This window comes from Platalea leucorodia, assembly GCF_965183815.1.
Source record: "Platalea leucorodia genome assembly, chromosome: 5".
Classification (NCBI taxonomy): domain Eukaryota; kingdom Metazoa; phylum Chordata; class Aves; order Pelecaniformes; family Threskiornithidae; genus Platalea; species Platalea leucorodia.
Genome location: NC_138827.1, coordinates 4,199,898 through 4,222,595, shown reverse-complemented (window position 1 = coordinate 4,222,595; position 22,698 = coordinate 4,199,898). Strand labels below are relative to the sequence as shown.

At 44.1% G+C, this 22,698-nt stretch overlaps 1 protein-coding gene across 1 annotated transcript in view; it reads right to left on the bottom strand.

The window, feature by feature from the left end:
* GRIN2A (glutamate ionotropic receptor NMDA type subunit 2A) overlaps positions 1–18,104 on the bottom strand; it is a gene marked incomplete at both ends in the record, with an annotated part of 190,226 nt that extends 172,122 nt beyond the window's left edge. Inside the window, 2 exons of the mRNA XM_082313177.1 lie at positions 15,124–15,546; positions 18,087–18,104. Coding sequence (XP_082169303.1) covers positions 15,124–15,546; positions 18,087–18,104 — 441 coding nt within the window. The remainder of the gene's footprint in view (positions 1–15,123; positions 15,547–18,086) is intronic.
* Positions 18,105–22,698: the final 4,594 nt, after the last annotated feature.

Here is a 22,698-nt window from a genome sequence, read left to right as displayed (position 1 = left end):
TGATGGCATTAGGGTACCCTGTGCACCGGTGTCCACTAGAGCCTTATACTCCTGTGGGGCTGGTGTGCCAGGCCATCAAATCCACACAGTCCAGTAAACCCCGTTGTCCCTTTCCTCCACCCACCTGGAGGCATGGCCCCTCCAGTCCTGGTCGTAGTAGTTGTTACTCACTTCTTGTAAATACAAATCAGAAGTCCCTTTATGAAGGTCAGAAGTAGGATCAGCTCTTCCACTGTGTCTGGGGAATTGCCCACTGGAAACTGGAGCAGCAATTTTCCTGAAAGAACGCCCTTTTGTGATCATTTTTCCTTGTTACTCACATACCTGTGCCTCTAGGGTCGAGGAAGATTTTCCATCCCACTTCCTCATGCCCTCTCCGTGGTCACACAGGTAAAACCCACAGGCTGGCCCGTGGTGTGTACCCACTCTATCCTCTCTCTTGAGCAGAGGAACGCTTATTCCTAACAGCTGAGATACTGGTCCGTACAGGTGTGGAGTGGGATGTATCCTCTTTGAGTTGCTGGACCTCACAGGACAGTTTCTCCACAGCTGAGATGCAGGCCCATAAGGAGGAAGAGAGACCTTCTTCATATTGCCAGAGTTGGCCAGCCAATTCATCCACCATTTGTCCCTCTCACTCTTTCCAGGTCCAAACCGCCAATGAGTTGGCATACGGCAATGCTGCACTCCATGCCAAATTCTGCCACATGGGTCGCGTGCACTGGACTTCATCTGGATCTTTGCATAACTGCTCACTGTCCAGTTCATCATAAATCACCTCCAGCATGGCTAATTCCCTCAGGTACTGGATACCTCTCTCCATGGTGGTCCACTTGCCTGGGTGGCATGTAACATCTTCCTTGAAGGGATACCTTTCCTTCACGCCTGACAGGAGTCGCCTCCAGAGGCGCAGGGCTTGCGCCCCTTTTCCAATCACTTTGTCAATGCCCCCTTTGCTACAAAGGGATCCCAGCTGCTTGGCTTCCCTACCCTCCAATTCCAGGCTACTGGCCTCATTATCCCAGCATTGGAGCAGCTGATCTTTTTGCATATCTCGCAGCTCACTCAGGGATAGGGATTGGGTGGTTACTGCCTTGTTTATGAGTTCTGCCTCTTCCTCCTCTCGTGATGGCCCTGCTTCGGAGTAGCTTGTCTTGTCCACTTCTTCCTCCTTCCCCTTCTTAGTCGGAGTTTCTACCCTTACTAAACAAGCTGACTTTCGTATCCGGTATTTCTTCTTGCGTATAGGGGCAGCTGATACCAGCATGGGTTGGTTCTCTGGTTCAGCTGCAGTGGCTGTCACAAGGGATGGGGTAACCGCAGTGCCTGTCGCTTTGGTGTCAGATCTAGAGACCTTCTCTTCCCCTTGAGGGTACTGAATAGTATTGAACAGGGCTCGGGAGGCATGGGCCAGGCCCCAGCACATTGCAGTGATTTGTGTCTCTCTCGAATTGCCAGGGTGACAGCATACTTTTTCCAAATATTTTACCAGTTTTTCAGGATTCTGCACTTGTTCAGGGGTGAAGTTCCAAAACACTGGAGGTGCCCACTGTCCTAGTGGGCCCATACTATCCCACACCCCCTGCCACTCATAACTATCCAGCCTCGGGGCAGATCTCTGGGTAGTATTCTTGAAGAGTTGTTTAACCTTAAACAAGACCTGAAACACATTCAAGAGACATAGCAATAGGAGCATGCTGGTCTGAACATCGCAAGGATATTCAAAGTTCTCAAGAGCTGCTGTAACTAGCCTGGAGGAGAAGGGAAGGTGAAGGAATGGAGGAAAGCGTCCCCCCTTGTCTTTCTCATAAATTGGATCTCTGAGGAGAAAAGGTGAAGAGCGTAATTATTAATAGTTTCCGAGAGATGGTTCCTGAAGTACGGAGATAACAGTAATGCTGAGTACAAATACCAGATGAGTCTCATGACCGGTGATTTTATGATAAGCCAGTGTTACACAGTACAGCAAAATGATAACCTTAATCCAGCTATCAGAGGTGATAAACAGCACAACAGGGAACACGTGCAGTGAGTAAGGCGTCACATAACACAACTCTGAGAGCAAATAAATCAACATTGTGACCAGTGACTACTAACCCGATAACGAATGGTTATAACAACTTTGTTTTAACATGCTCTCGTCAGATCTGTCATTATCTCAACCCTTCAAGCCCCACGCTGGGTGCCAAAAGACTGTTGTAGTTTAACCTGGCAGGCAGCTAAACACCACACGGCCGCTTGCTCACTCCCCCACACTGGAAAGGGGGAGAGAATCGAAAAAAAAGGTAAAACTCATGGGTTGAGATAAAGATGATTCAATAGGACAGAAAAGAAAGGGAAAATAATAATAATAATGATAGAAGAATATACAAAACAAGTGATGCTCAATGCAGTTGCTCACCACCCACTGGCCGATGCCCAGCCAGTTCCTGAGCAGTGGACCCCTGGCCAGCTTTTCCCCTAGTTTATATACTGATCATGACGCCATACGGTGTGGGACGTCCCTTTGGGCAGTTGGGGTCAGCTGTCCCAGCCGTGTCCCCTCCCAGCTTCTTGTGCCCCCCCAGCCGCCTCGCTGGTGGGGTGAGAAGCAGAAAAGGCCTTGACTCTGTGTAAGCGTTGCTCAGCAGTAACGAAAACATCCCTGTGCTATCAACATTATTCTCATCCTAAATTCAAACCACAGCACTATACCAGCTACTAGAAAGAAAATTAACTCTATCCCAGCCAAAACCAGGAGAATGCTGCTGCAGGTGACAGCTGGCTCCCACGTGAATTTCCCACATGTTCACTTAAATTTTATTTCAGAGACCATGGGATGTGTTTTTATGAGAAACTGGGAATCTGAAAATATTTCTATATAGTGAGAAGCTACTGAGCAACTGTTCGGGATATTTTAAATGTGAAGAATTTTTATTATTTACACCTGCTCTAAGTCAGCTATTTAGTGTCATTTCACTTATTCACTGACCACTGGAAATATTCCAGTAACTTATTCGAAAAAATATCAATGGATAGTAAAGAACAACAACAGGAAAGTGAAAGAGATTGTAGCCAGAAGCCTGTAGCCTGGAAAAGGTTAGAAAAGGAAAGCATGTGACACAACTTTATAGTGTTAAGACTGGCAAAATGACAGGATGAGTATATCTGCAAGCGGTTATGAAGGTCATTTGTTGACTTTAGCCAACCTGAGGGGGGTTGGGGGGAATCATATAAACTTGTATTTTTCCTTCCGCAAGTGAGCTTACCCTTCAAAGAGCCAAAGCTGTCCTTGTCTGACACTTTCCTATGCTCTGTTCTCTGAAGACGTTGCTCATTTTCAACCTCGTGATACAACCAGTCATTTAGACAACATCAGCATTTATGTAATTCACGATCCGTAACTTTGTTCTGTGCACATAACTACAATTTAAGTTCTAAGTGCCAGTAAACATGAGTCTCAGAATAAGATTTTAAAGCAACAGCAAAACACATTCACATACAGGGGAGACTGCAGAATCAGCGAGCCACCTAACACTGTGGAAAGCAATTTATTTTCGTATATTTTCGTATATTTTAACTATCAGTCTGTCCCCAGGTATTCTGAAGCCTCTAATGGGAGATGTGAAATTCAGATTAATTGAATTGAAAATCAATTATAAAAGAGAATCATAAATGTATTTTCAAATGCCAGTTCCTAAAAATCCAAGATAGTAGGCACCCCCACAAAGCACCTGAACAGAGTGAACATACATACATAGAAAAAAGTACATATATTACCACAAATCAGAGAATTATTTAAAAAATCTTTCCATTTTCTATAGAAATGGATGTTTATGTAGAAGGACACCAGTGCTGGACACAGTAGCCAGCCAAGTGCACAGTAAAGTACAGGGAGGGTTGTATATTTAGGAAAGCCTATAGACTGACCCTGTCCCAGGGGTTATAGTAAAGAAAAAAATAAAAGCAGTAGGGAAATTTTAAATGACATTAGAAGAGAAACATGCCGACTCCAATACATCCATTTCCAGATACTTAACTACAGCCCGGAGTCCCTACATTGCACCAGGAGAAGCAAATGTCCCCCTATATGAGTATGTAAAGCTGGTCAATGAATGCAGAAGGAATCACTTCAGACAGGAGAAGAATTGCACAAAATCCCAAGGCCAAGAAGATGGAAACTCTTTCCGAGATGGAAACTCTTCAGAGTTTTAAATACTTTTGGTTTTCTCATACTTCTTTCTTCACGAATAGATCACTTTCATCAGCAATTTCTGTTGCTGGTTTATCACCACTGCAGCTCTCCACCGTTACCCTAGCTCACCTGGTTTAGTTTCTCATCCTTTCTCTATATTCTGCTTATTAAATATAAACAGGCTTGACTTAACAGTTTTTGCTTTCTTCTTGGGATTCCAGAGGATTCTTATTTGCTCCAATTAATCTTATTTTAGCACAACTATCATCTGTGCTCTGTGTACACTGAAAGAGTCTCAGCAGTCCTAACATTAAGGGATACAGAATTTTAAGCTGAGAGGTATGTTCTCTCCCAGCCAACCTTGCTTCTGCTAGGAGTGAACTAAAGCAATACATGGGGGGAAGAAAAATAAAAACAAACAAAAACCAACCAACCAAACAAAAAAAACACCCTAACTCTACACTAGGGTGACAGCCAAGTATAAAGTAGCAAATAGATGGGATGCAGATGAAGACGGCGTAACAGGAGGGTGTCTGGAAGCAGCTGTTTGGTGGAAGATTTGCAGACAGAATGGACTGGATAAGAAAAATGCAGTCTAAGAGCAAGCGAAGGAAGCAAATGCTTCTTTTTACAACTTCTGTACCAGTTTGCTGTTACGTAGTTAAGTGATAGAGCTTAATGTTTTGCATGCTAAGCATTGGAGTCATCCACAGCATCTTTCGCTAGAAACCAGATTCCACAACAGGACATTTCAGCCTTTTTGCAGCTAACAACAGTTAAAATGCAGATGGAGAAAGGAGAGAGGAGGGGGAGGCAAACACATCAAAAGGAAAGAAAGGACAGGGTTAGCTTATTTGCTACGAAGATAATGTGACGATTGAAAATAAACCAGACCATCCTAAATGGTACTTGCCTAGAATACAGTCACTTTCCAGAGATTTTGCATCTGTTTTCTTATGACAAATTCACAATCCTTATCTCATCCCAATTAGGTACTTCATATAGCTCTGATGCCTCTGCCACCACAATTTACCCAGAACTCTTAATTAGCTTCACACACAAAAAATAACATGTAATTTGTTTGGTAATTCTATGTTCCTGTAACTCCTAAAAGCAACTCGTTACAGTAATGTCACACACTTAGAACAGATTACCTTAATTCTATTTTCTGTTTATTCAATTATAACTGTCGTTCAGAATTGTAGTGTAAATTGTGTTGAGCTGGAAGGTGGCTATAAAATCCCTGCTCTTTCCTCTTTCATAGTGGTTCTACATATGCAGTGTGTTTCCACTAGATACAAAATCAATGTAGTGAAAACAAAACAGTCCTGTTGTTAATTCTGGTCACACGGAGAGGCAAGCTGGTCAGCACAAATAACCAAAACTTTGTATCAACAAAATTACAGGCAGAAATCTTCAACCAAAAGTTAGGACAGAAAGAAAAGCCCACTGTCAAAAAAAAGGAAACAAATGGAAAAGAGAAGCAGCTTCCCACCCAGCAAGCCCTTGAATGAAACATGTTTATAGGAATACCTTGCTCCGAGATGCACAAAAGGCAGGCTATAAATAGTTACGCACACGGAGCGGAGGCTGCGGAGCGAGACCAGCATTGGTGTTCTCAGTCATGCTGCAGCAGGTAACTTGTGACAAGGAAACAGTCCAGCCTACCTTTATTAAAAGCCTAAAAGGAAATTACTTTCCCAAACCTATGATGGAGATAGAAAGCCTAAAACACTGACTGAAGAGTCATCTGGTAACGAAGCACCTCCCCAAGAGAGCTTACTCAAACCCTAGATTAAGGGATACATAATTCTAAAGTTGAAAGGTGTATGGTCTCGAGCTGAAAAAATCTACTTTATCCAGGCTACTCAAAGATGGGTGTACGCGATCCTACTGGGAAATTACACTACCATCAGCCAGTTCAACACACCAAACCACTATTACCTGCAGGCTCCATCCTGAGGAGTAGGTAAATCAATGTACTTGAAGAAAAATATTAAAAGCATGAAGATGAAAACCTTTTATTCTCCCACCCTTCCTCTCCACCTTCAGCAAGGGAATCTGGAAGAAAGCAGGGAGAAGAACCTGCATGTATACCAAAAAAACAGACCTAGTTTTCTCAGACCTGAGACAGAAGATGACTTCCAAAAGAAACGGAAGTCATTTTGGAGCTGTATGAAGAATATTGCAGTATTTTAATCAAATCTCATCCACAGCCCTCCAACATGCTTCTTAATGTATTACAGCCAAAAGGGCTTTCGCTTGAATTTGCCCCTGTCCAAATACAGGTTAATCCTGCTAAGCGTTCTCTGTTTCATAAATGTACAATCAAATGGAGATGCTTCACCGTTGCCCATGCTCTAGAAGTTTAGGACCAGGTTACGATCTCAGATACGTTGTTGGATTTCCTGGGTCAGTTTTAGTTCAGTGTCTGTGGCTGTTGAGGAGATGAGGGAGCAGGAATGAATTACGCAAACTGTCTAGATATATACATTTATGAATGATTTCTTTTATTTCTTTAATCTGCATGTGAAGCATAAAGAGTCAGTATTAAAAAAAAAAAAAAACTTAGTCACAAATTTGGACTAGAAACTTGCTTTTTCAAGAAGTTTAAATCAATCACAATGGTTGATCAGGGAACCCTGTGCCCACCGCAGTAGGCAGCAATGGACCCCTCATGCCGGAGTCCCAGAAGGCACAGACCTTTCTCCAGGGGACTTTTGCTCTTCCCTAAGTAAGAGATAACTTGTACACCTGGGACCTCCTTCTCCTTCCAAACACTCAGGCTTTTTGATCACTTAAGCTTCATGTGTGTGGAAAGTACAAGGGAAATTGCTGTTGGGAAAGGCGAGACAACGTTAACTGCATACCACAACCTTACAGCTGCTGGACGCCAAGTGACCCCCATCTGCAACCTGGAATATCATGTGTGCATATCAGGAATCAAGCTAGTTTTCCTGTTGATTGTTCAGCTTTTATACTTCATTTCTTCTACACACTTTAATTTAATTTCTCTCCGAAATATTCCCCCTTCTAACCAATCCTATTTCCAGTTCTGGTTTCACACAGAGCCTGTGAGTCTCAACTTTTCCCTGAGCCAATATATCAAGTCTCAGCATAGAGGAAGATACATCATCGTGCGCCTTCTAGCACAGCTTCTTTGAGTGCAAATGCTCAAAAAGAAATGCTTCCTAGCTGCCATGCATTTACAGAAGAGCAGAAAACCTTTTCCTAGAAACAGCGGGGAGACCCAAGCATAATCCTCGAGCAGCACTGCCTCTCCGGGGCCTCGAGAGCCCCAGCTAGGTCTCCATCTTGAGAAGCCGGAGGGGCCCTCGGTTGGAGGGCGAACACACAGCATAACTGGAGCTCTGCACTAAGAGAATTAAACCACGTCCATTTTTGCAAACTGCATCTAGCTTATGCACCTCAATTGCAAGCACAGGGTTTTTCCTCCTAAGGACATTAAGTCTAAATCTAATAAAAATAGCCAATGATGCTGCTACAGTTTTATTTATTTCAGTGAAGTACGGAAGAAAATATCTCAAGGATTTAAACAAACAATATGGTGACAGATGGTGTGGAGACGATCCAGGCTGGGCTCCCTCAGTAAAATCCACACAACTTCATAGCTCCAGGAAAATGGGGAGGCAGAGGAGGAAGAGGAAGGAGCGAAGAGGGGGAGAAAAGAGTATATGCAAAGCTGGCCCAGATAACCACAGATTTCTAACAAATAAAAACAGTTGTGAACTGCAAAGTTTCTCTGTTCATCTATACAAAGCTCTCTGTACCATCACTGATGTAGGCAGATCTACCCCAGCTATCTTCCAAGCAAGTCCAAAAAAATTATAAAGAAATTCTTCAAATTAAATTGTTAGTTCAAATAAGAGACAAATAAAACACACCATTAAACTCTCTATTCAAATAATCTAAGCATCCTCTCAAAAATAATTAATAGATGAAACATGAAAAATGCATTTGACATGATATCAAGGCCCTTCTGTTCTGTTCACTGCATAATTTTATTAGGATGACTATTTTCAGGTATGTTCTCTAGATATATTCTGATTGCCAGAAATGTCTTATGTGCTTTATAATAGCCTATTATTATTTTGTAGCTTAAAGGGAATAATATTGGATTTGATATTTAAAAATGTTCTTGGGAAAAAAATTCCAAAGATGCCGTCAGGAATGTCTACAAGCAGAAAATAATGCTGAAGGTCTGGTGTCCTACTTTTACAGCTCAGGAGTCTGCTGTGTTATAATTACCTACAGGCAGGCAATAGTTTGGAGAGATTGCATGGGTGGTCTACAACAGTGACTTACTACCAGTTTTAAAATGTTGTCGCTCAAAACAAAGACACTTATGGATTTCTGTTTTCAAGACCTGTAAGAACAGAGAGGTTGAAGAGAAAGAAAACAGTACCTCTGAGATGAAAATATATTGTTCTTACTGGAAATGACCTGATCCAAGCGAAGCCACACACTCCTCTCCCCTAAGCAAGAGTGGTTTATAGGGCCCCACCCTGGGCTCAGCTGCAACTGCATCAACTCAAACGAGCTAAAAAAACCAGGAACTTACCCACACCTGAGCTACATCAAAAATCAAGTAAACTCTAGAAGATTTCCACTGCTTATTAGTTACAGAAATTCCCAATCTCTTCAAAACTATCTTCCTTCTTCTTAAGAAAATTAAACCACGTATCCCTCCCTTCAACTCCACAAGAGTGACAGTTCAAGTCTACTCTCATGGTATTCCAGGAAATCCTCTGTGCTTTCCTTTGCTAAATTAAGAGGGAAACTTTTGTGTGGACAAGAGAATGAGGAACAACATAATCATCTCAGAAATAGCTAGGAAAATCCTTTAGAAAAGAAGAGAGAGGGGGAGAGAGCAAGCAAGAAAGCAAGGCTCACGTCATTAATATAATGCTCCTCCGAGTTCTGAGGCACGGCTCAAAGCAGCGAACGCTGCAGCTCTCGCTGTTAAAGCTTTACTTTCTCATAGCAATGACAGCCCAAGAATAGCAGTGTAAGCCAGCATGCTGTACCGTCACCACCTCACGCTCCCAGAGCACGGGCTCCCGGTGAAGAAAAGCACAAGGTATTGTATCCGCTCACTTCATTCACCTCAGTAAGACAGGTTTCAGCCATGTTTTTAACCATTTAGTAACAGTAATTATGGCACGTGTGCGTAAAAGGTACGACCACAGATTACAAGCCTAGTTCTAAAAATCTTTACGGATGTGCAAGACAACTTTGCTTTTAAAAAATACATATAGATTGACTTTTATGGATGTGGTCAAGTAAACACAGATTTGCAAGAGGAGGTCAATGCTGAATTTTTGTTGCAGTTCAAAACAAAAATGAGAATATCTGAAAGTTATGCTTCCCATAGCAGCATTAGTACAGCTAGAAGGAAAGAAAGTCAAATGCAACTGCTTTTTTAAAAGAGGCAGAAGCTGGAAGTATGGTGTGCAATGGAATAGTGCAAGCTACTATATCTACACCTCAAACACCAGTTTCACGAATACAGGTATTTTTGCACTGAAGCATTTATTAAACTACAGTTTAATCTTCCAGTCTTTTGCAGCATCAACTAAAGCCAAAGTTAATATTATGGTCAGGAGTACAGTACCATACACAAGCTAGCATCAGTTATCAGTAAGGGCAGGAATGAAAAGCTACAAAATTTAAATTTAAGGTTTTCTGTAAAAATACAGGACTGCTTCTACAAGCCAACTAGATGAGCTGGACAGAAACCTACATAATGCATATGGAAGACATGCAAATTGATGAGGACACTGCACAAAATATGATCTCCAGAAAAGATTCTACAATAAAAACCAAACCCAACACCCCCCCATTCATCACAACAATTTTTAAAGCACAAGAATTGAAGCATGTTTATGCATACTGCAAATACGAAGCATGGCTTTTGAATTTTTTTTTTACTTTTTTTGTATGATCACTGTGTTATGAGGACACAAGGCAAAAAAGTTGTAAAATGTGTAGAGAAACCTTAAGAGCAGCGTACAAAGTCATATACGGATAAGGGAGCGTAAATTCTCAGTACCAGAGCCAGGAGTCGGGGTGTGCTCTGATCATAGTTACAAGGCTGGGCTTAGAGGTCTGGTTTGCACAAGTTCGGTATGGTTTTTGTATCTCAGGAATGAGGAGAAAGAGAGCAATTCCAGCTATGTCTATAATGAGCTGAAAATGACAGGTAATGCAAACATCTGCAAGTATTTCAGTAAAATACCTGAAAAACATCCACCAAAAGAATGAACGAGATTTAAAAGTAGAGTTTCACTCACTACTTACTCCCAGCAAGATGCCTTACTAAATATCCCAGCAGCACTGGAGGACACGGGGGCCTGGCGGAGGAGTTGAACCTGAGTCAGCAGTGCACCCTTCTGGTGAGGAAGCCCAACCAGGCTGCAGGAGCAAGGGCACAGCCAGCTGCTGGAGAGGAGGGACTACTCCCCTCTTTGGTACTTGGGAGGCCACATCTGCAGTCCTCTGTCCAGTTCTGGGTTCCCCCCATACAAGACATCAATATACCTGAGCGAGTCCAAAGGACTGGAGCGCGGGAGGTGGAAGAAAAGGCTGAGGGAACTCTTCTCCCCAGAAAAGGGATGGGTAAGGACCGGCGTAATTGCAGCCTACAACCACACAGAGACAGCTGGACTCAGAGACTCACGGCAAAAGAAGAAGAGCCTGTGGTCACAGTACAGAGGGAAATTCTAATGAGATATAATGAAAATATTTGCATGGCGAGAAAGGTTAAGTACTGGAACAGTTTGCCCAGAGAGGCTGTGGTAGCTACATCCATGGAGACGGTCAAAACTTGATCCGACTTTGATGTTAGCTCGTCCCTGAGCTAGGGTTGGGTTAGACAACCTCCAGTGATCCCTTCTAACCTCAATTGCTCTATGATTCTATCTTTACTATTTTGGAGGAGGATGGGGGTAAAAAAGGAAAGCTGAAGGTGGTGGTAGATGCAAAAGGGATTTTATACTAAGCAATTAAAAGTGTTTATTGCCAATATTATCAGCAGAAAAAATAATGAAGAATGATAAATTAATATAGTACTTCGTTTTTGGAAAAGCAAAGATGTATTTTGCATAACATTTCCAGAACTGTTTCAAGAAGCATCGCTTTGTAATAGCCCTTCTGGAAAATTACCCTCACCTTTAATGCTGTTTGGCTATGCATGATAACTGCCAGTACTTCCACAACAATAAAATGCTTCACGTTATGTCTTTCAGAAAGATTTCTAATGAGAAGTTGGAAAGACTTAATTTTGCAATATGCAAAAGCAGTATGGTTCAAAGACGCTAAGTACTCCTGGATGTATTTATAACACACAGGGGCTTTTTCCCGACTTGTGAAGGAAACAAATCTTTTATTATTATCGCAGAACTGATCATGATGTTCCGTTTTAGAAAAGTATCACAAATGCTATCATTATAGCGATAGCATGTGGTGAAACAAACGTAACTAAGTTTAAAACCAAATGCTCAAGTCAGGAAACAGTTCCTAAGTAATGTTTGGTTTGAGATCCCTCAAATGTCAACAGACACAAGATGAATAAACAGCCAGTCTGTTTTCAGCATCCTCCAAGGGATGCTGATGCACAGCAGGTTGGCACAGATGCCCCAGACGCAATTCTCATCTTGTTTCAGCAGACCGTCCCACATCTGAATGTGTTTTAAGTCTGCGGCAGAACTGGGGACCAAAGCCAAGGAGCAGTTCACTGGCAGGAGCGTCCCTGCCAACAGCGGTGATAGAATCGGCCGGAGGCAGAGCATGTGGCCCTGTCCAAAGGGTATCTCCGCAGACAGCCGGGATCGGGCAGGTACCATACATCCTTAAGTGTCACTTTGGTTTATTGGGAGGGTTTTGACAGCAGATGTCAGGTGAAGGCAGACCAGCTAGGCTGAGAAAACCTTCCAGTTTTGTTGGCATCACATGCCTGTCGATTTTCATAGTCAGTACCAAGCAACAGAGCTCCGCAGCTGGTGCAGGCAAACTTTAACCGAATCGAAGCCGAGCGTAGCCAGCTGGGCCAAGGGAGGAGGCAGTCTCAACTACGCACCCTTCACAGCAGATGTTCGCGCAGGGACTCAGTGCTTCAAAAGCTGTATGGCCTGCATTAATCACTGCGACTCCAAACGCGGGCATAGCTCATATTTAGAAACCTAGAACAACTTTTTCTTTTTTAACGAGATGGATCTTCATGTGAGATTCACATTGACATAGTATTTATTAGCCACAGAGAATATGGTAAGCTTATCTACTCTGAGTCATTCCAGCGAAGTCTTTACCAGTATAGAGCATTATAGATGACTTCTCATTTCTGTGCCTTCAGTTTAGTTCACAGTTAGGACAGTTAAGCATCATATAACAACCACCTGGCACAGAATTCACGGAACCGTTGTGCCGCCTGTGGGTCAGCCGTGCTTGGTAGACCACAAACAAGCAGGTACCACACAGGCACATTTTTAAGCAAAAGTCATCTAAAACATGGTACCAGCAGAATGCCACAGAGGAGGAAAATATCTGCTAGAGCCACATGATAAGGACATAAATGAAATGGCCTTGTTCGAGTGCCAGAGAACTACGTCCACAAGCAGCAGTGGGACCAAGCATCTTTTCTGCATATCCAGCCATCTCAGTGTATGACATTGAGACGAAACAGAAGACTTCAAACACTGATCAACTTCACAATTTAGCCAACACCCATGTGCTTCAGCTAAAATCCTGACACTGACTTGGAAGACAGATTTTACATTTGCAGTCCTTCTCCCTCAGACTTCACCTCCTCTGCCTTTATGACAGCACTGTGAATTTCACCTTCAACTCCAGGAATGGATTCCTAAAGGAATGGTTAATTGAGTGACACATGCAAGTCTCATTACTGCGATGTTCCAAACCCAGTTGCAAGACACTGCACATTGCAAAAGGCAAGTTAAAAATTAAGGCATTTTTAGTTCCATGAACAAACAATTCCTTCAGCCAATCCGAGCTACTGAAAACAGCTCTGTTAGACTGTCTTAACTCACAAAAGAACAATTTTGATTTCCCAAGTGGAAATCTTAGAAGCCAAGTTTCAGCACGAAAATGTTTTATCAGCAAACTGTGATAACCCCTAAAATCAAAAGACAGTGTATAATAATGACAATATTAGCATACAATGAAAATAGTATTAACTTACTGAGACAAGAAAAATACAATCTATTTCATTTTCTAGAGGCTCCTACATAAAAGTAAAAAATAGATCTGTATCAGTACCATCCTGCATCCGCTACCGAGCGTGAAGTCGATTCCATAAGGATTCCTGCCAGTGTTTCATCACTCAGCACTGGCTGGGATCTTCAAATGTTCTTATACCAGAATAGAAAGTTGAGTGAAATATATATCAAATAAAATTCCTGAATATATATAAAGCCAGCTTTATAAAGATGGGTAAATCTGTACAGTAATTTAAAAACACATGAAACAACTGCCTCTGTAACTTGGTCACTGCAATTACATTTAAGACAGTAGCATTGACTGTAATGATCTTTCCATGTAAATCAAGATGTCAAAGCCTTTGTTATAGAATCTCTGCTGTAGTTCAGCACTCATGCCATGCAAGGGGAGGACAGTAAGTTTTAAAGGAAGGCCATTCAAAATACCAAGAGAGACAGATCTCTTTCTTACTCCACTGGAAAAAGTCTTTCCCAGAGGCAAAAAGTTTCAAAAGTTCAAAGCTGATTCCTCAATTGTAACTCATCATTGCATCTTCCCTGCTGCTTCTTCCCCCCCTCAAGTTACAAAACAACGTATCTGGACCACTTCATTTTTAGATGGATTTGGAGAGCTCTTTACTATTCAAGTACTATTTGAAAGCCACTTATAAGGAATAACAATTAATGAATAAGAAACCCTAAAGGGTACAAATATCAGGAAATAAGTTACAATTAACATTGGAAAGCCTTGTGTGCTGGAAAACCAGTAAATGTCTTCCCACACTTGGACTCCCTCTTCAGCTATCCTCTTTTACACCACGGTGGGAGCTCCTCTCGGACTTCCAGGCTAAGCAGCAGCCCCTGCCAGAGAGCTCAGTCCTGCGCGGTGCTAAGCACCTGTTTCAGAAACAGCAGTGATCACTTCACAAGATCAATGCTGCAGTGCCAGCAAGGATTTTTTTAAAAAATTGTTACCATGTTAAGGAACATGAGCTGGGTACATGAGTCACTTTTGTCATTCCACAGTCTCACAACGGATTACATAAAGAGATGTTTTCCAACAAGACAATTTGTCATTAGCTCCAGAGTTCAGACAACCCCGTTGTGGATTTTCATAAACTGTAGTAGGGAATGAGAAGTAGCCGGTTAGCAAAAATCTGATTTAATAAATATAGTGAATACAAGAGCTGGTTCAAGTTTGCAAACTGCTTCATTTATAGAATGTAGTGGATCATAAAAATTCAGCTTAATATGGTTGTCCTCAAATACACAGTCCTACTGTAGTCCTCAAATACATTCAGGTCTATTGCTTGCTATTTCTTATAAGCATCACGGAACATCTACTTATAATTTTACATCTTACCCCTAAAAATCATTTTATGGACCTACTATTTTGAGGTTGTTTTTACAGCCATATGTCATATTTGCTAGTAAAATTTCTAAACTGACCAGCATTCAGTGTGCTGGAGGGTAAAATTTCATTAGGGCTGCTTTTACAATGGACAGAAAGTTGAATTTCAGGCATGAACCCCAAAATATTCTAGAATATTTGATAAGTGATCAATGAGGACACTGCTCCATATATTTTTTCTTTTTGAAAGTACAGAGAGACAATTAGAAGCATCCTTTTTGAACTGCCTGCAGTGGTTATTCACAATAGAGATCAACACAGTGAAGTATATTAGACCAGCAAAAGCTTTTAATAGATTTTCCTACCTTATCTGCCATTATCATGGAGGCCCCGCCATGAATTCCAAGAATTGGAATAGAGGTCTGAGATGAAATAAAATCCAAAATCTGAGCTACTGCCTCCTGATCGGTATCATCTCCAAAAACCACTCCATGGATCTTGGTGCCGGACATCAAGTCACAAACATGTGTTATGATGCTCTTAGGGTCAGTCTGGTTCACCAGAAGGGTCACTACATTGACATCAACAGTCAGGTCTGCTGACATCTCCCTGGTCCAGAGAGCTCTGATATCTCTCTCTGTGATATACTTGGTCCTTCCCAGAATCACTGCAATGTTCAGGATGGGATAATTTTTCTCCGCTCCACGAACAAGATCCAAAGGCGCCAGAAGAGCTTGGAGTACCAGGAGAGCACAGCCAATTTTCCTCATCTTTGCCAGCTTTATTCCCTGTAAAAGTGATCACATTGTATGAGAAAAACAACAGAGAGGAAAAAAATACATACTGTATAACTCCAATGAAGGTTTTAAACAGAAAGCTTCTGGACACAATGAAAACTTCAGTAGCTTTTTGTAATGCATCCTTCACCTTAGTTTCAATTCAAGCCTCTCATATTCCCTCAAAAAGTTGGCTTGCCAATGACAGTATTACAATTGGTCTCCCGCAAGCAAGGCAGAAAATGCAGCACAAGTTCAGAGGAAAGACCCATTAAAATTCTTCCTGGATGGCCAACAAAATTAAAATGACTGACATCATTTAAAAAGACATTATCATCCTTCTCTTTAACCTCGCCATCCTAAAACAGGTAAAACACAGAAATCTGTTTTCCTTTGTCCTGAACGTCTATTTAAAATTTAGTCACAGTCTAACAGGAAGAGGTGCATTAGCTCAAAACGAGAGAAGGGAGCCAGAGGTCTGCTGGAAACCCCAGTCCATATACTCCGTACATCTCACAGCCTCCCAGAACCATGCTGTTTTATTTCTGAAGCTCTCTCCTAGACAGCTGCTGCTCAAGCAGTCTACTGCATTTCTGGAACAGATTCAGAGGCACAAGATTCTATCTTAATTCTTCTCCCTCCTCTTACGCGGCATTCACTTGAGCATCTCAGAACTGCTGATCTCAGACACAAAGTTGTCACTGGTGTTGAAGGGGAGGGTGTTCCATAAATGAGCATCACTGCATTGGTTTACTTCATGCCTTCGCTGAATCTCTGTAGGGGACTGAATATAGACCGAGTAGGACGGGGAGAGAGATGAGCCATAGAAGTGATCTGAACTATCTGAAGGAGGGAGAAGAGGGAGAGCGGGTCTGACTCTGCAAGATCTCCCTCTGTTTCTGTGCCCCAGGGGATTTCCACCCCCAGAACTGGCTCCCTGCTAGCTGCAAGAAGGGAGTCCCTGTGCCACATAAAGCCCAGCCTGTTGCGAAGCGTCAGGCAGAGAACACCAGCGGGGCTGTCCAATCAGGGGTGCCATTTTTCAGATCTCCCCTCTCATCCTGCCAGCCCCATCTCCATCATCAGTCAGAATCAGCTGCTGCTGAAACACACACCAAGACAAGGGCTTTGCCGTATCATCACCTCCTTTCGGGGCAGACAAGAGAGACGATTTAACTGCAAAGCAGTGCCGCTGTGCTTCCTAAGTCGTTGCACTGCGGGCCGGGTTCCTGCCGCTGCAGGACCAGAGGCAGCACGGAAAGCGGTGGAAATAAACCGACCCAACCGCCGGCGGACAGGAAGGCGCCGCAGCTTCCTTCACCCCCCCGAAATAACCACCGGAGTAACAACCAGCAGACCGGCAGCCCCTCCCCGCCCGCCCGGGGCAGAGCCCGCGGCCCCGAACCGGCCGCACCGCGCCCGGCAGCGCGCCCGGCTCCGGCGGGCGGCGGCGCGATGGCGCCCCCTGGCGGCCGCGCTGCGCCGTCCCACGTACCCAGCGCCTCAGGAGACGGAGCGGCGGCGGGCGTCGCTGGTCCCGGTGGTCCCGGTGCCGGTGGTGCCGGTGGTGCCGGTGGTGGTGCAGGGCATGCCGCGGCCGCGGGCATGTCGCGCCCCTCGGTGCCCGGGCTCAGGGCCGGCCTCCGCGCCGCTGGCCGCGGGCGCGATCCCCGCCGCAGCCTGCGAACGACATCGCATCCCGGGAGGGCAGCTACGCGGACAGGGAGACAGGCAAAGGGGGGCTGGACACGGCGGGGGGACGGGACGGGACAACGGGGGGAGAAGGGGAGACGATGAAGAGCCGTTAGTCAGGTTGCAGATTTGACAGGGGAAATAAACATATATATATATTTCAATCTCATGTGGCATGTGAACCGAAATAAAGTGACTAAAGTCAAAACTTCCCCCCCTCCCCTTCACTTAGAAATAAATTTAAGCTCTTTCCTAACGGCAGCGCCCGTGAGCCCGCAGCCGTCCGGGAAACGTCCCTCATCCTATCCAGGTCAGGAAAATCCTGGGCTCCCAACTGCCCTTTGCTTCCCAGAGAAATGCACGGGCTTGAGCGGCAAGGGACGAGCCACCCAACTGGGAAGAGCAGCTAGAAGCAAAGTAATTCACAGGATCAAGGGCAGGAGTTTTCTTGACAGGTTCAAAACAAGCATAATCTGGAAAACAGCTAAATCGGTGTGGGATAAAGCTCTTTTTGATCTCGTAACGGAACAGATTCATTCTCAGTTTATCATAAACAAACCCCGGGAGGCACGCTCTAGCAGATCCCTCCACCAAAAGCTCGGATTGCTTTGATTTTTCGTTCGCTATTTCCAGTAAATACGTATAGAGATACTTCTCCAAGCAACCCCCGTTAAATGTAGGACGCTGGCGCGCCAGGCAGAGGCAACCGGCGCTCCCGACCCGGTCCCCGGTGCTGCTGCGACCTGCGAGCCGAGCACCGAGCCGGGAGAGCCGCCGAGGCCGGCGTCCCCCCGCCGCCCCCCAGCCCCTGCCCAGCTCCGCGGCGCGGATCGGCGCTCGCCGGTCAGGCCAATACTCACTGCATTCTCCCTCCACATAGTTCCAGTTTTAAGATCCTCCAAGTCATTTCAGTAGATTCCTTTGCGAACAACGAAGTGGAAAATAGGTCCCTTAATGCCTGGATTTCATCCTGCAACTTGTTCCCACCGCAGTAAATACAAGCCCGGCAGCTCTTTAGCGCTTGAAATCCTGCAGGATCAAGTTTTAGCAGAGCCATTGCAACTGAGATTTGCTCTTTACTTTTGGCAGGAGGCGTTTAAGCGTCTTCATCTTTTTTTTTGGGGGGGGCTGTTTAAAGGGCAATGGCAATACCGCTGCAGCAGTTCCCCAGGACGGCAGCCTCGGAGTCCCGTCGTCGTCGTCCCCCCCCCCGCGCTCCTCTCCGCCTCTTGGAAGCGGCGGGGAGCGGCAGCGCCGGTTCCGAGGGCGCGGCGGGAACCACCCGGCCGCCCCCGCCCCGCTCCGCCGCCCCCGGCCCCGCCGCCCCCGCAGGGGCGAAGCTCGGGGGCGCCTGGGCAAACCCAGACCAATCGCGGCTACTTCGAAGGCTCCCCCGCCCCGTTCTGCTGCCACCGGCACCTGCCCATGAGTCAGCCCCCGGCAGCCGCGGGAGGGGGTGGCAGATCGCGGGGAACGGTGAAAACACCGGGCTTGGGGCAGAGAGCGGCGGACTTGAGGGCTCTTCCCAGGCTAGCAGCCTCAGCGAAAGGTTGGTAGCCCGGGAAACCCCGGCGTGTTCTCCTTTCCCTTGATGCAGGGGCTGTCAACCAGAAATCCCTGCCGTGGGGCTCGGGGGAATGAATGTGGAGCAGCAGCTTCCACGCTAAGAGCAGCCCTAAAAGCACCAGACCGCAGCCAAATAGCACAAAAATGCTCTGTAGAAGTTGGCTGCATCTGGACATCCCCGCTGCTCCGTCCCCTATTCGACATCCCCCAATTCAAAGCATCGGGCCCGTTTCTCCATCTCCCACTCGTCCGGCACAGCCCTGGTGTCAGACCCACCTCTTTCCTCCTTGCCCACACCCCAAACCACCACCGCACCCTCCCGCACCTCCTCCCTCGCTCCGTGGCTCTTCTGCTTTCCCCTTTCCGCCATCCTGCTCCAGCTGCCACAACTTATTCATCCTTGCACGAACAAATATACCGGCGACCTACCCCATAGGTGCTGTCTTTTGTCCTCAATCCTTTACAATCATATGTATTTCTGGGCTGAATACTTCAGGGTAAGGCCAATCCACACGTTTTGACAGACCCACTCAATGAGGCACCTATACCGGAGGAACCCTTTGGGTTCAAATAGGATAATAATAATTTTCACCACATTAAGACACAGAATACCGAGAACCCGCTCCCAAAGACACTTAACAACGCATCAGCTTTACTGCTCTTGACAGTCTCTTCATAAAATTCCCCAATAGGTCTATGCTTTTTTTTTTTTTTCCTTTGAAAGATCTCATCTCCTAACTTATTCAGAGATTACTTCCTTGGACATTGCATTAGTCTTTCTAAGCAGGGCAATTAAGCAGCTACAACTGTGCCTTTTTTGGGTTTTTTTTTTTTTAAAGCTTGATGTTTTAATGCATCTTTGCATTTCACCCTTGATGCACACTTTTCTCCTGTAAATACAATTACAGCGATGTTTGTCGCTGTTACCGGAGATGAGGTTGCACCTCCATCCTTGTGCAAGGGTTATTTCAGTGTTATCATTCAGTAGATTTATTGAAACAGCAGCAAAACCAGGGATTCAAGATCCTCGAATGCAAGTGAAATTCGCAATGGTGAAAAAAATGTGGCTCTAACATTAGCATTATTTAAAATATTAGAAGTGACATGGGGGAAAATACTTAGTATACAATATGCTGTGTACAATACCTTGACTGAATTTAATGGTTGGAAAGATACAATACAAGAATAGCCAAGGTTTCTAACTTTAACAGAGCTATATGATTTTCATTAATCTAAATTTAGACATACTTTAGCATTATTTCACATTTTCCTCAATTACTCTTATAAAGATTTGTGAAATACCATATTAAAACTTAGCCCACAATTAATTTACAAATTAAAATAAAACATATTATTAAAAGTTTGCCCAAACACATTGGGACCAATCTTGGCAGTACATATGCAGTCTTCCCGAAAGCCTCACCGAACTCAAGCAGATTACTGCCTACAGAGTTGAGTAAATGCTGCATAATTAGACTGCTATTTTAATAGACATCCGTAGTCCATTCCTAGGTATATTTGCACAGCTTAAGATTAAAGAGCAGAGCTGCAAACATGGTAAGAAATCAACTTCACTCGACAGAAACAAGAAAACAAAATCTGCATTTAAGTGTCTTCAACTTACCCTTGTAATTTGTGTGTGAAAAGGCAACGCTTACTTCAAAAGCAGTGTAACAAACACTAACATCCCTGCACTGGGGAGATTAAGTTACGTATTTAGTATTTTCATGGAGAACACTTATTCTGCGAGGCAGATGGATTGATACATAAGTGATTGCCTTCTCCACACAAACAGCTGTGCACTTATCTAAAAGAAGCTACAACAGAACTTCAAGAAGTTTGGAATCCTGCTCTTGGGAGGATATTTTCCAGCGGGGGTTTCCCTACCTCCTGCCTGCTACACAAACCCATCGTTAAAGGGCAGGAGCTTTCTTCTTACTCAGTCCTTTCCAAAGCAACGTTACATTACAAAAAGGTTTCCCTTTTCTGAAAATGACCTGTTGCAGAGTACGCTGTCAACAGAAAGAAGCAGCCAAATGATCGGGTACAAGACGTTTCCAAAGGAGGGGAGAGAGGAGTGGGGTCCAATGGTCTGGCAGACGGCGGGTTTCTGCCTCTGTTGCTGACTCATTCGTGACACTGGGTCTGTTGCTTTCTCTCCATTTGCTTTACTTTACCAGCTGTAAAATGCTTACCTCAGACATGTTCGACAGCTAAATTAAAAGCCAGGTTTAACGCTCAGATTCAGGAAAACAACTCCATCGTTTTCCCCTTGCTCTTAGAAAGAGCAGTGTTAAGTAAGGTAAGTACAATCACCCTTTTTATAAAGAATTTGTTCTCATGCAACGACACCAAAGTTAGCCAAGAAAAATTCTTCAACACATTAGATGTCAAATTACCGCCACTCCGTTTTCAATAGAGGTAATCTTTGTTGCAAAAGTTAAAGCCATAATTCAAGAGATCTCTAAAACAAATTGCGGATCTACTCAGTAATCCTTGCTGCATGGAGACACCATGACACAAGACTTCATGTGTTGTGTGAAACAAAAAGGTAAGGAGAGATTACAGGTAACTGGCTAGGTTAAGGGAGAGAGGCTTACTTAGAATTCATTCCAACTTTAAAAACGTTTCTAGTTCCAGCAATAAGCTCTTCTTACATTTAGGGAATATTGCTGTAACCAGTAACAAGATATTTACGTCCATCTTATCTGCCACAAATGGCTGAATTTCATCTACCCCGAGAAAGCTCTCCAGCAAGAATCGAAAGCGACATTGATGCAAAGTCATTTTTCAGTACCGTACAGGATCATGTCTGAAATAAAACCACTTGACTCAACAAAAACTTAATGCATAGCAAACAAGGATACCTTCACATAAACTTACTCTTGGGGGGCAGCAAAGTTACATACGTGCTAAATGAACTCCAAGTAAAAATGGGAAAGAACTCCACTGTTTTCAAACTTACTGAAACATTTGGTCACAGATGGCCCTCTTACTGAAAACTGGCTTAGCTCCTCATTTGGCAGTGTCCTTTCTTGCACAATTTACCAAGTCATGCATGAAATGATGGCCTTAAGCTACTCTCCGTTTTGCAAAGGACATGAGCTGGCTGCCACGGAAAAAAAGGAGGCAACATCACTGAATGGAGCTTGCGGCTGTTACAGCACTTCAGCTCCTCTGCAAACAACCCCCAGCAGGGAAGGAGCACCCCAGGGACAGTCCCGCCAGGGCTCCTCCTTCCCCCCTCACCTCCGATCGTCAGAGTTATTCCAGATTCACCAGGATTGCGTCTTTGCCTCTTTTGTAATCAGTTTCCCACATCAAATTAATCCTTAGCTTTATTTCCAAACTCTGCTACGCAGTTCCCAAGAGGAATTCTCTTTCTCTGGGAAATCACTGAATTAGTCAAATCTAACTCTGAGGGTCCAGCCAGAATTTCATCATGAACTCTGTACTTTTTAATTAAAGCTGCTCTATTAACAAAGAAATCTGTGTCACAGCAATGCGGTCCTGTAAGACTGTGTCAGTAACAATCCCATTACACATCCAACTGCCTGCACAAGGTCTGGGCTTCAGGGAATCGAATCAGGTGTAAATACCTAGTTTAAGACTGCTTCTCTTCTTCCCTCCCTGTTCTCCCCCCAGTCAGAAATTGTGAAATATCAGTACATTTCTAATACAACCTTCTAGGAACAACCAAGAAAACACCTGACCACTGCAGAGCCAGTACAGCTTGTTCATTGATACCTAGAACAGTAGAGGAGCAGTCCAAAAATTGCTATTATTTCTTTAGGGCCAAAATACGATCTCCTAATCCTCACTGAATTCAGTCAAAGTGACAAGCCTTTATGAATCAGAATTTTTTAAAATACTATTTTAAGTCTTCTTTTCACTCACCCTCTGAAC